At 47.4% G+C, this 13,292-nt stretch overlaps 1 protein-coding gene across 1 annotated transcript; it reads left to right on the top strand.

Annotated features, from left to right (window-relative positions):
• Positions 1-4,046: 4,046 nt before the first annotated feature.
• On the top strand, positions 4,047-5,782 carry LOC147982166 (ervatamin-B-like). Its single transcript, XM_087517280.1, has 4 exons — positions 4,047-4,445; positions 4,527-4,588; positions 4,840-5,015; positions 5,196-5,782. Exons 1-4 carry the CDS (start codon positions 4,047-4,049, stop codon positions 5,780-5,782), a joined length of 1,224 nt encoding a protein of 407 aa, XP_087373406.1.
• Positions 5,783-13,292: the final 7,510 nt, after the last annotated feature.

The raw sequence follows: 13,292 nt of genomic DNA, 5'->3' as shown, positions 1-13,292 counted from the left end.
ATGTATACACATTGATTAAAGCATAATCATATTTCACAACGATGAAAAGAACTACTCCGTATTTCACAATATCGTGCACCCGTTCCATCCCTCCCACCATGTGTGTGTGCACGGGCATGTGCAACGCGCGTGCATGTGTGTATTCCACGTTATCCTGTTATGAGCTTGTTCTAATTCCAACGATTCTCTGGAAAATCGAGCGGTCTCATGCTGCAGATTAAGGCAGTTCGTGTCCCTCTCGTCTCAGGTGGATAATGATCGATAGACGGAACACGAAGGAAACAATTTTCGCCAACATTTAGCAATACCCAAACGGGGGTTGGGGAGGAGACAACATAGAAAAATATGTGCGAGAACACGATCATACAATCAATTTAATGGACTGCCATTTCATGCTCATCACAATAATTCAGTGTAAAAGCTCCAGTAGTTATGGATAATATATGGGCACCCAGCTGACTAACATGTGTTGTTACCACGAGATATAGATAGTAGTTAGCACTAAAATATAGGGAACCCACACCAACTAATTTGTTTCTACTACAAGCAGATCAGGAGAGACGCGAATATCAAAATAACGCATAAAACTATTTCTCAAAACCAATCATGCACTTACACTTATGTAAAGAGGAATCAACATTCAGTAGTACTGTCTACTGCCTTGCTTGTAAAATATTCTTACATTATGGGACGGAGGGAGTACAGACTACTGCCTCCTTCAGATGCTCTACAACTTTGCTTTTACTGCTATATCAAATTCTAAAATGTTTATACCTAGTTTTGATTTTAAAACCTTTGTATTCAGATTCTAATTAGCAGTTGCCTTAACCGGGCAGTAATTCTCAATCCAAACATCAACCTATGATCTTAGGATTAAGTACAAGGTTACCCTTGAAGTGAAGACGGATCGGATCATTGGTCAACTCTTTATCCTCTGCTTCTTTTCCCTCTTTTCTGTTTTTATCCATTGGTTATCGTCTCGGCTGATGCGGCAAAATCTGTTCCTATGCTTTCTGGTCCTCAATTCCCTTCTCCTTGGCCCTTGCCTCATCTATCATGTAAACGGGGCTACCAAATAGCAGTCAGTTATACACAGCTGGCAAGTATGATGTGAACTACCAAGTCTGGACATGAGAAGCAGACAATACGCTGATTTACCGAATCTGTGGATACAATGAACAGGAGAAGTAGATGGGGATACAATTCTTTTTTATATAAACTCACTGTCCATCTGGTTTTAGCTAATACAGATGTTTTGATCGTCAAGCCTGTTACTATGTTCTAGTGTATGCCAATATGTACTCCATCTTTTAAGATAAAGACCAAGTGACAAAACAATGGTGATTATTTCAAGAAAATAACACATACTCAAGATGCCACCTGGTATCATTATCAAGTACAACTTTTAGTGTTAGAAATGCAACAGCAACATACCACTTCCAATTTCCTAACTTACTAAAAGGACACCTCCATACAAAAAAGTTAAAGTAAAGCAGTGTCTATTTGCCATCAAAACTATTGGATATGGGATAAAAATGGTCTGTTCAAAACATGCAGTCCCCATTGATGATAAGAAACGACCCCAATGAGTTTACAGCCCGACTTTGAATGTCTTACATTCAAAACCTGATGCTAGTCAAATAGTAATCAGTGCTATACCCATGTAATATACTCAGGCGATTGTGTTAGTGCTTGGTACTATTGTTTTCGGCAATACCACACTAATCAAAGAGTAATTAGTGCTGAACCTGGAGTATGGAGATGACCCATTGACTGCTGCCTTCACCCCTACCTAAAGGTGATTGTGTTACTGCTTAGTACAATTGTTTTCGGCAAAGGATTACGTTTGGTTTCGCACCTGTGGCAGAGAAGCTAGCAGCGGTTGCCTTTACCTGAATTCAGACGTGAGGCACAAATCATTAGACTTAGGAGTACAGAACCTTGTTTTGTAAATATCACACAGCTACTATCTCATATAAAAATCTTACATGTACTGGAATCTTACAACAGATGTTTGCATTTACTTTCTGAAGAACAAGAAGCTACTACCATTTTGAAATATACTGGGCACGCATACTGGGAGAGTGCCACGTATGATTTGTTTTTGCTACTGCAGTGTTGCTTCTTTGACTGCTCCATTGATGGCCCTGTTCAGTGCGAGAAGAGGTACATCTGAAACGCCTACATAAAAAATAGAACTAAGACATGAATATAAGGAGACGGAAAAATAGTTCAAAGAACGAACAGTCAAAAAGAACCTTACCTCGGAAGGATCTTCATCAGGTTTTTCATTTCATATATAGACAGCAAGAACATCTTCACCCCCACCCCACTTATAGCAATTCATATATAGTCAGTAAGAACATCTATCTGAATTGCTATATGAAAAGCTCCCAATTTCCAATCTGGTCAATATCACCAGTAACTCTCATTTTCATATAGCAATTCGGATAGATGCAAGGAGCAACACGGCCTCGTCCATCTCTTCCTTGGTGGATCTGAATTGCAGAAAATTCAGATAGATAAATGAGCAGCCGCAGCTGGTGCATGTCCTCCAGCTTCCCGGCAACCTTTCTCCTCCCAACGACCGCCGCCTTCTTCATCTCTGCTAGTTTCATCCCATGTGGCTGCTGTGGCCTAGGCGCCGCCATCATCTTCGCAGCCGGAGCCGGGCACCTCGAGAGAGCCAAATTAAGTGATCAGTGCACAGCGGGATAGGCGCCCCCCGTGTGGAACCGCCCGACTGTGGAACCGATGACCAGAGCTCCGATGACAAGCGCTCGCCACGGCAGGACGTCGGGCCGAGCAGCAGCGGGCTCTCGCAGGGCGCGGCCACCATCGGGATCGCATCAGGCTCAGAGAAGTCGGCAGGGTGGAGGACGTATCCGTGGAGCTGCAGGACGCGGCGTCGTCCGCGGCGGAAGGGCAGAAGGAGGCGCGCGCGGGCGTGGGAGGGCGTGGGTAGCCCCTGCGCACCATGGACGGGGCCGGCCCGCTGGACGAGCGCGGAAGTGGCGGCAGCAGGGGAGACGGAGGCCCGCGGGTATGCGTGCCGGCAACGGCCGCGGCGTGGGGTGTCGCTGGCGGTAGAACGCCACAGGCGTGGGGGAGCAATTGGGTTAGGAGTGCCGGCGGGGTAGGCGGGGGCGGCGCGCTGCGGCGGGGCCGGGGCCGGCGCCTCGCGGCAGAGGGTGGCCGCGCGCTGGAGGTAGAGATGTGACTGAGAGTTTTATTTTTCTATCGCTCGTGGCTGTTCGCATTGACTTGATCGGACTGTGGATTTATTCGTATAAACTTCAAGGGCTTTTCTGTAAAAGTACTAATGACGGACGACCAGAAGCAATAACTGCTTTATTATTATAGGGAAAGATTTAAAACTTGATATTGGCAAACTCCGCCAATCGACGGAACGCTTATTCGTCTTAGGGCATCTCTAACAGGCGTGAGATAGGTGTTGGTAAATTTGCCACCTAAGACATAGTGATGATGTGGCATGTATTAAATGTGGGGAAAGAGCAAAGTTGTATGTAGATTAAGCAACAACCTTTGCACAAGCTCCAAAATGAAATAGAGAGCAATCACATTTATTGTCTCACCATCTATTGGATAGCTTACATACAACCCATTGGAGTAGTTGTATGATAGCTTGCTGGTTGATGACATGGACATTTTATCAACAAAATTAACATACAACTTGTTAAAGATGCCCTTAGGAGTGTGGCTGCTAGCTGAAGCCGGGGTCCTCCTACTGCGGCGGCTCAGACGGAGAGAAGGGAAGGTAACGCCACAATGGTCCCAGGCGGCATGCAGCCGTGTTGGATCGGAGGCGCATGCAACCTTTTGCGACTCCTATTCAACCACGCTGGTAGATGCGTGAGGTCGAGTCGAACTCGCGCTCATACGAGTTTGGTTCCGCTTCCGGTTCCGGCAAGTTGCTGGCACAGATTCCAAAATCCGTTGGCCAAATCCTCCTCCTACTCTTCTACGGAGTAGTATATACATTACGTCCATGGCTAGGCGGCCGATGAAGATTCCGGGTGCAGGCCATGTTTCGTCGGGTATTTGTCGCCGCCGGGAGGTCCCTGCTACGCCGGTTCTGCAACCAGTCCACGGCGGCCGGGTGGCCGTCGAGGCATGCCGGAGCAACCATGTTACCCTGGTTCTACAGCCAGACGGCACAGCCTGCGGGATCTACCCTGTTCCGCCGGTTCCACAGCCAGACAACAGCGGCCGGGTCGCCGTGGAGGCCTGCGGGAGCAACTATGGTACGCCGGTTCGGCAGCCAGGCCGCGGTGGCCAGGTCGCTGTCGAGACCAGCTGAAGCAACCATGGTACGCCAGTTCTGCAGCCAAGCCGCGGTGGTCGGGTTACGCCGGTTCTGCAGCCCTGCCGTGGCGGCTGGGTCGCTGTCGAGGCCTACCGGAGCTAGGCTGATGCAGCTACAGGTACGTACGCTTCTTCCAGCAGTCTCCCTCTCTGTCGGTGTGCGTGGGTGATGAAACTGAAAGGTGGTCGAATTGCTGCAGTTTCAGAGAAACCTTGGGCATGTTGCAGCTACCGCTGGTCACCGCTTGGGCTTCTTTCGCAGGTGAATTCCTTAAACTTCTTCAATTATATAATCTTAAAGTCTCGGGTATTTTCTTTTTCCTCACTTAGGCATAACTTTGGTCTTAATTATATGGCTTTGCTATTTGCGGGCTAGTATTGGCTTACAAAATTTACCCTTTTTGTAAAATATAATCCAAAAGTCTGGTTAGTGTCGCGATGGTTGCACTTGCCAAAATAAACATGCATGCATGCATCATGTTTTCTCAGCAAGAACTAAGAACGTGTTTGCAGATATGCTATACCTATAGCAATAGCCGTTGGTGTTGGACTTTGGTGTATGAAGAAGAATGCAGAGCTTGTTGAGAGGAGGAAGGCAGAGCTTGCTGAGAGGGCTTCCCGCCCGTCGCAGATTGATTGGGTTGAAGCTGGAGTTGTAACTCGTGCCGTGAGGAATCAAAAGAACTGCGGTAAGTGTCTTGAGCTTATTCTCTGCTACTAGTGTCATGAGCTTATTCTCTGCTACTAGACTCTATGTAGCCGGTGTTTCAAAACTGTATATTTTTTTGATAAGGAGAGGAGAATAGACCAAGCCAGCAAGCATCACTTAGGAAAAATCTCCACAAACTTAACGTGTGTATTTGTTGCAGGCAGCTGTTGGGCCATGGCAGTTGCAGCCTCGGTCGAGGCAGTTCATTACCTTAAGACCTTCCAATCAATCGCTTTATCAGTTCAAGAGCTCGTCGACTGCAACCTAGAGAACCATGGGTGTAATGGTGGTGACTATTTGTATGCTTTCCGTTATGTACGGAAAAACGGACTATTGGCAGAATCTTCCTACCCATACAAGGCCCGGAAGAGTATATGTCGCAAATTGGACAAAAAGGCAGCGGCAAGGATATCAGGCTTCCGGTATATCCGCCCAACCGAGGATGATCTGGAGAAAGCGGTAGCGAAGCGGCCCGTGATCGTCACTGTGCAGGGCGATCCATTGGAGGAATACACAGGAGGCATCATGGATTGTAAATTTGATAGGAGGCTTACCGGCTGGCATGCTGTCCTGGTCGTCGGTTATGGCACGGACTCCTACGGTGTCAAGTACTGGCGCATCAAGAATTCATGGGGGAAACATTGGGGCGAGGGGGGATATGCGAGGATCCGAAGACACGTTGCCGACAGGCGAGGTGTGTTGGGCATTTTCATGTTTGAACCAGTATATCCCGTGCTGACGACCTAACTGACCTCTTTTGATTGGATCGATCTTAAACATGTGATACTGTATTTTTCTGTACAGTTTGATACTGTTTTTATTTTTCTACTTTTTTGACGAATTGCATGCAAGTGCTTTCATTTGCGTTGTGACTCTGCTTTCTTATCTTTATCTCTTTATTTCTATATTTGGGATCTTGGACGTGGCTAGCGAGCGCCGCTGCGCCCGTTCGCTGTTTGAAGCGCATTGCCATATATAATAAAAGCATGTACTTGTGTCCAGCTGCTACACTAGAAAAAGGAAATTGTTTAGCTACATGCCGTAACGCACATGGCTACCACAAGAATCAGGCTAAATCTTGTTCCGCGTGCATTTATTTGGGGTTTAAAAAGTCGTAAAAGTCATAACTTATGATTCAAGCATCGAAATCTAGTTCCGTTTTCATCATCAGGTTTCTCACGACGAGTTCTTCAAAACAAGATCCCATATGAGTAGGTTTTGTCAAACTTTTTTTAGGGCAACTCTGGGTGCAATAGAGGCAACTTTAGTGCTATAGGAAAGCAACTTCTTCTTTTTGACCTAGTAAGACTGACTATTACGTTGGTTTGTGTAAAAAGGAGAAAATCACACAAAACATAAGGCTTCTTTAGTGATATATACAAATCAACTTTGCTACACTATGTCTATCTATGAATTTTGCTATAATTATCCCAATTTGCGTGTCATGGCTGTTCAATTGCCTATTGTTGATGGTCAGTTGCCTACAACTGATGTTCAATTGCCTAAAAATGTTATAAATTGCCTACTATTGATACCGTTGTTGCTATCGATAATTAGTTGCCTATAATTGCTGCTCGGTTGCCTAACTTTACAAAAATAGTTGCCTATAATATTATAAACTTATTTATCATTGTTTTTTCCAAGTTGCCTACAAACCCTCTGAAGTGGTCTATATTCACTATCATGTTGTCTACCATAACTAGCAATAGCAGACACAAGAGCATCACTAGTAGATGACTTCATAATATCATAGGCAATTTAGAAACAACGACATACGATCATGAATAATAGGAAAGTTAGAAGTACCTGTGAGGAAGTTAGGAGAATATTAGACAAAATTAACTAGGACATGAAATGTAATCAAGTTGCCTGCTTTTAGCACTAAAGTTGCCTCTTGTGAAAGGAAAGTTGCTTATGAAGGTGATGTGATGTTATCTTTCTCTGTTTCGAAGTTGTTATGCATTATTTGTTAGTTGCTTATCATTGCTAATTAGTTATTTTTAATGGAGTGAAGTTGCTTCTATTGGGCACTAAAGTTGCCTCATCTATCATAAAAGTTGCTTTGAATTTTTTTAGGAAACACATCCATGTGGGGTTTAGTTTTGAAGAGCGTGTTGCGACCTAGCTAGCCAACTCATGTGTGCTTTCATCATTATATCTGAAGATTTTCAATGATAGTTGCAGGCAACTCGACCGAAAATTAAGAATTTACATAGGTTTGTGGACAATTAGTTGATCAACCCCCTATGAAACTTCTGGTTACCCCCTATGCAACTTCTTATCTAACACCCGCGACCTGGATAGCCAACAACCGCGCCCTCGGTAGCGTTGGCAACAGAGGTCCTCTGGTGGACAACTTTCATAGTATATTAGGCAATTAGGGATCACCCGTAGGCAACTTTGTAGTGACATAGACAACTTAGTTTCTAAGGCAGACAATTCAGAAACCATGTTAGAAAATTTCTCACTTTACGGTGAGCAACATACTTGAGCGTGCGCTCGCGATGTACAACTTATTTCCGATGTATGCAACTAAACTATGTACAACTTATTTCCCATGTATGCAACTTAGCAGCATGGCAACCACCTATTACAGTATTGCACACAACTAAGTAGGAGGCTACTAGGCGAAATTCACTTATACATTGCTGCAGTTCTTCTAGCATCAAAGTTGCTCACGTTTAGCACTATACTTGCCTCATCTAGCATCAAAGTTGTTTTTTCAAAAAAATCATCAAAACATGTTCATATGGAATCTAGTTTTGAAGAGCTCGTCAAGAGGAACCCGACGGTGAAAACGGATCATAATTCCGGCACGCGGTTCAAAAGTTATAGCTTTTTGAATTTTCTTATACCAGAATAAATGCACGTTACGTCATCACTGGGTTCACACGGTCGGCCGTACGAGGTAGAGAAAAATCAATGCACATGAATCTTACCATGTATAGAATGGTTTGGTGGGCATTTTCCAAATCTGGGATCAGTTTGCCGCGTCGTTTGGTCCTTAAGCGTGCGCTCACGACGTCCATTGAGCGCAGCTGCACGATTTAGTATTTGGGATCTTTCTTTTCCTCTATTTATTATGTTTAAAAGCACCATGTCAGTTTGGTGTCCAGCCAACCTTAGCCAGTTAGCCCGTACATATATTCTCATCTGACGGTTCATGATTTACGTTGGACCCCTGCTAATTCATCACTAGATCGTTATTTAATCCTCAATATAAAAAGCACCGGTGTGTGCTGAACCTAGCCAATCTTAGCTTGTACACATACTCTCTTCTGACAGTTCACAATTTAAGTTGGAGACCAGCTAATTCATCATTTGGGCACCATATTTAATCTCTTAGTTCATTTTCTAAAAAAAAGTAATCTCTTAGAAATAAATGTGATTCAACTCCAATTGTCACCTGTTTTATTGCTACAAATTAGGCACTTGGCCCAGATTTATAAGAAACCTCAAAACTAGCCTTTGTGTTTGTTGGAGTAACCAGCTTACAAGGAAGCAACATAACAACCCAGTTGTCACCCACTGCTGAAATTTGGGATGGGCTTTAGGTCCATATAGCAATTTCTCAAAAATCTCTAAGGGCCCATGTGGGTTTATTGGCACTAGGTGGAGTGGGAACTTTAATCCCACCCCGGAAGTGGAAGAGCAGTTGGACCTCCTTATAAGGGTTTCTCTTCTACATGCTATTGGAGCTTGAGAAGAGATGAGGTCCTCGCGCACTCCTCCTCCGCCGCCTGCCACGCCTCGGCACGCCACGCCGCGGGTTGCGGGATTGAACCGAGCCGAGCTCACACCTACGCGCTTATTTTTGCCAATCACTAACAGAGAGTTCTCTGACGGCTGGGCCACGATCCGAGACATCGGGTCGTGGGCTGTCACGGACTCGGACGTGGGTCGAGCCCACGTCCCTCCACACGGCTGCGCCTATATAAGTGTGCGGTGTCTCCTAATCCTAGCCGCCATGATCAGATCGCATCGCATCTGCTCCACGTGCACGCCCACTGTCGTTCCTTTGCTGCTGTTGCCGCCGGTGACTCCATCCCGTCCGCCGCGTACACGGTCGACGGGAGAACAGGTCTCCGAAACCCCGTTTCTCCGGTTCCTGTACGGGAGAGAGGCGAATAGGTTTTTGGGAAGCGACTACTCGACTGCTCGCTATTCGTCTACTTCCTCTACGCCCGCGTCGCCCTCATCATCACCATGTCCACCGACGCCGAACGTGCCGCCGACGAGAAGCTTGAGGCCGAAAAGAAGGCCGCCGAGGACGCCGCTGCTGCCGCCACCGCCGCGGCGGCTTCTGCATGGCCTACTGAGCATCCCTATGGTTGCAAACCATTGGGATGTAAGTGGGTGTTCAAAAAGAAGCTTAGGCCTGATGGTACGATTGAAAAGTACAAGGCTAGACTTGTGGCCAAGGGTTATGACCAGAAAGAAGAGGAAGATTTCTTCGACACTTATTCACCTGTGGCTAGACTGACCACCATTCGAGTATTACTCTTGTTGGCGGCCTCGCATGGTCTTCTCGTCCACCAGATGGATGTTAAGACGGCTTTTCTGAATGAAGGGCTAAACGAGGAAATCTACATGCAACAACCAGATGGCTTTGTGATAGATGGTCAGGAAAGAAAGGTGTGTAGGTTGCTGATATCTTTATATGGCCTGAAGCAAGCACCTAAGCAATGGCATGATAAGTTTAATACAACTCTGACATATGTTGGCTTCGTTGTTAATGAAGTTGACAAATGTGTATACTATCGCCATGGTGGGGGCGAAGGAGTTATACTGTGCTTGTATGTTGATGACATACTGATATTCGGAACCAACCTCAAAGTCATTGAGGAGGTCAAGTCGTTTCTGTCTCAGAACTTTGAGATGAAAGACCTTGGTGTGGCTGATGTTATCTTGAACATCAAGCTACCGAGAGATAATGAGGATGGGATTACACTTCTGCAATCCCATTATGTTGAGAAGGTGTTGAGCCGTTTTGGATACTCGGACTGCAAACCATCTCAAACACCCATATGATCCTAGTGTGTTGGTTCAAAAGTTCGAAGGCACAACTAAGGATCAACTGAGATACTCTCAAATCACTGGTTCACTCATGTACCTAGTGAGCGCAACGAGGCCTGACATCGCGTTTGCTGTCAGCAAACTGAGCCGGTTTGTTTCCAACCTGGGTGATTTGCATTGGCATGCTATTGAGAGAGTTATGCGCTATCTGAAGGGTACTATGAACTACGGACTTCACAACACAGGATACCCATCGGTACTTGAAGGGTATAGTGATGCAAATTAGATCTCTGATGCTGATGAGATGAAGGCCACAACTGGGTATATGTTTACGCTTGGAGGTGGCGCTGTTTCCTGGAAGTCTTGCAAGCAAACGATCTTAACGAGATCGACAATGGAAGCAGAATTAACAGCAGAATTAAAATGTATGTGTCAATGTGTGTATATATAAGAGCATCTACAACCACGAACATCAAATCCGGCCCCACAAATGCCCGCGGACGCGACCGGGCGCGTTCGCGGACAGTGTCCTCCTCTTTCCCTAGATCTGCCGCGTCCGGACATAGGCCCACGATGCTTCAGACTTCGTGCCTTACCCGGATCTTCTCAAGGAGTAACAGCCGACGCTCTGTGTTAGATAAGGGTAGCTCCTGATCCGTCGGCGTGGTGGTGTGACTACTTGATTGTTGTGGCGGCCGACGAGTGAAATGTGGACGTGGATGGGAGGGGAGAAAATGTGGATGGGTAGGGTTTCGGTGTTGGCGTTCGCCTTAAATAGTCAGGCTAGGGGCCTTGCACAGGCGCACCAGAGCGCCAACACGCGGCGCTATCGGTCCATCGGAGGAGACGCATCTGGTTTTGCGTTTGCTGGGTGTCCGACATCTGAGTGTGCAATTACGGGCTCTCCGACTCTGGCTGGGAGTCATCCACTTGCCTATCTTTGTGTAAAATGTTGTTGTTGTGGATCATGTTTATCAATGCCTTCTCCGCATTCAACGTCACGCCAAGCCCCTTACTGACGAACTCACCCACAACAGATCCGCGACCACCGCACCCCCACCTCACCACACATAGTCACGACCAGAGCATAATCCGAGCACCACCATGAAACCTGTAACACCTAGATAATCTTGCTACAGTAATTCCACGCTAATCGTGCCACGTCACCTCGGTTACTGTTGCTAGGCTTTCGTTAGATCAAACCGCGTCGAATTGAAATCTAAATTAATGTCAACAATAAAAGTTTTTGAAAGATGAAACAAAAATGTTCGGTGGGTGCCGAATATTACAAGGGTAATTATAATAAAGCAAACACATTTTTATAAAATGTCTAGATAATTTAAAATGATTTAAAAACAGAAAAGAAAATAAATAAAAGAAAGTAAAAACAAAAGAGAAAATACAAAACAGAAAAGCTAAAACCTAAAGCTAACAAAAAAAAAGAAGTGAAAGAACCCTCTCCCTGGGCCGCGGCCCAACTGGACCAGCCCACTGGCCCAGACCGGCCTCCACTCCCTCCCCTTATCCCCCCCACCCCCAGCGGAACCCTAGCCGCCACCCACTCGCCCCCCCACTCGCTCTTCCCCCTCCTCTCTCCCGATTTGGATCGGGATCCAGAGGAGCCGACGGAGCTCGCCGCCCCCCCACGCCATGACGCCGCCACCTCGCCGCCCTCCTCCGCTCCGTCACGCATCCCCGTCCCCTCCCCACGACGCGCCCCCTTCCCCCGATCCAGATCGGATCGGGGCTCGCGGCGCCAACCGTCGCCTCGCGACCGAACGTCGCCGCCGCCGAAGCTCCTCCCCGGAGCGCTCCCTCGTCGGTCTGCCTCGTCTACGTCGACGCCATCGTCTCCGACCACCACCCCGACCCCCGTTGCCACGAACCCTGCTCCCCGCCGTGAGACCCCCTCCTCTCCTTGCTACCCCGCTCGGCGCGCCTCTCTCCGTCGCCACGCGCACGTCTGCCCGAGCCCTGCCTGCGGTCACCCCGCGCTGGTCGTGCCCAGCTCGCGCGCGCCCGCCCCAGCGGCCACTCGCGCCGCCCGGTGCTCGTGCTTGCGGTGAGCACGCGCACACCCGTCGTCGCCCGCACCTCACCTCACCATGGTCGTGCCCCGCGCCCCGCGCCCCGCGCGTGCCCAGGCGCGAGTGCTCGTGGCCCCGTGCGGCGCTGCTCCTCGCCCCGCGCTGCAGCTCCGCGCCAGCCAGCGCTTCGTCGCCCGCACTGGCCATCCGCCTCGCTCAAAGCTGGCGATGCTCCGGTCGTCCTCGGCGCCGGCCGTCGTCACCATCACGTGCACGATGCCGGACCGCACCCGTAGGTCCAAACCACAGGCCCAGAGACCCCCCCTTACCGCGTTTCCGGCCATCTCCGGCGAAGTGCCGCCGCGGGAGAGGCTTGCCGGAGCTCTCTCCGGCACCTACCTACGTGGCACCGCCCGCGGCCACCCGCTGGGTTGCTGACCGGTGGCCCCAATGGCCCCGCTAGCGCCCCTGTGCTCGCACGCCCGTAGCACGCCCCGCCCCATAACGTTTTTTTTAAAGGAAAAGGAATTAAAAAAATAAATAAAATAAATAAATATAATTAATAAAAATAAAAATGATTAAATAAAATTAATTATTAATTAATTAATTAATTAAGAAATTAATTAAGTTAATTAATCCAGTTTAATTAATTTAATTAACTAGTTAAGTTTAATTAAACTGTAATTAGATTAACCTAAACCCTAATTAACCTAATTAGAGGATGACAGGTGGGTCCCCACTGGACCCACTGGTCAGGTTGACCAAGTCAACTCTGTTGACTGCTAATGTCAGCATGACATCATGCTGATGTCATTAATCTGTTTTTTGAATTAATTTAAATAATTAATTAAATTCCAGAAATTAATAAAATCTTTAGAAAATCATATCTTTTAATCCGTAACTCGGATTAAAAAAATTTCAACATGAAAGTTGCTCAGAACGACAAGACGAACCCGGATACGCATCCCGTTCGTCCGCCACGCATCCCTAACCTATCGAACTCGCAACTTTCCCCCTCCAGCTCCTCTGCCCGAAAACACGAAAACACCGGGGATACTTTCCCGGATGTTTTCCCCCTTCACCGGTACCACCTCGTACCGCGTTAGGGCACCTCTAACGTCGTTAGTTGTCATGTCATGCATCACTATGCATATGCTTGCTTATATATTTATTGTTTCTCCCCCCTCTTCTCTCGATAGACACCGAGGCCGACG

The sequence above is a fragment of the Triticum urartu genome, chromosome 3A (assembly GCF_056163025.1).
Source record: "Triticum urartu cultivar PI428250 chromosome 3A, HENAU_Tu73, whole genome shotgun sequence".
In the NCBI taxonomy this organism is placed as follows: Eukaryota; Viridiplantae; Streptophyta; class Magnoliopsida; order Poales; family Poaceae; genus Triticum; species Triticum urartu.
Note: the sequence above shows the minus strand (reverse complement) of the source record. Positions and strands in the feature narration are given on the sequence as shown.

Excerpts from the sequence above, each read along its gene's own strand:
- LOC147982166 (XM_087517280.1), top strand. The coding sequence starts at position 4,047 with ATGTTTCGTCGGGTATTTGTCGCCGCCGGGAGGTCCCTGCTACGCCGG. Across the intron at positions 4,589-4,839 it reads CGCTTGGGCTTCTTTCGCAG|ATATGCTATACCTATAGCAA; the intron begins GTGAATTCCTTA and ends ACGTGTTTGCAG. Across the intron at positions 5,016-5,195 it reads GAGGAATCAAAAGAACTGCG|GCAGCTGTTGGGCCATGGCA; the intron begins GTAAGTGTCTTG and ends TATTTGTTGCAG.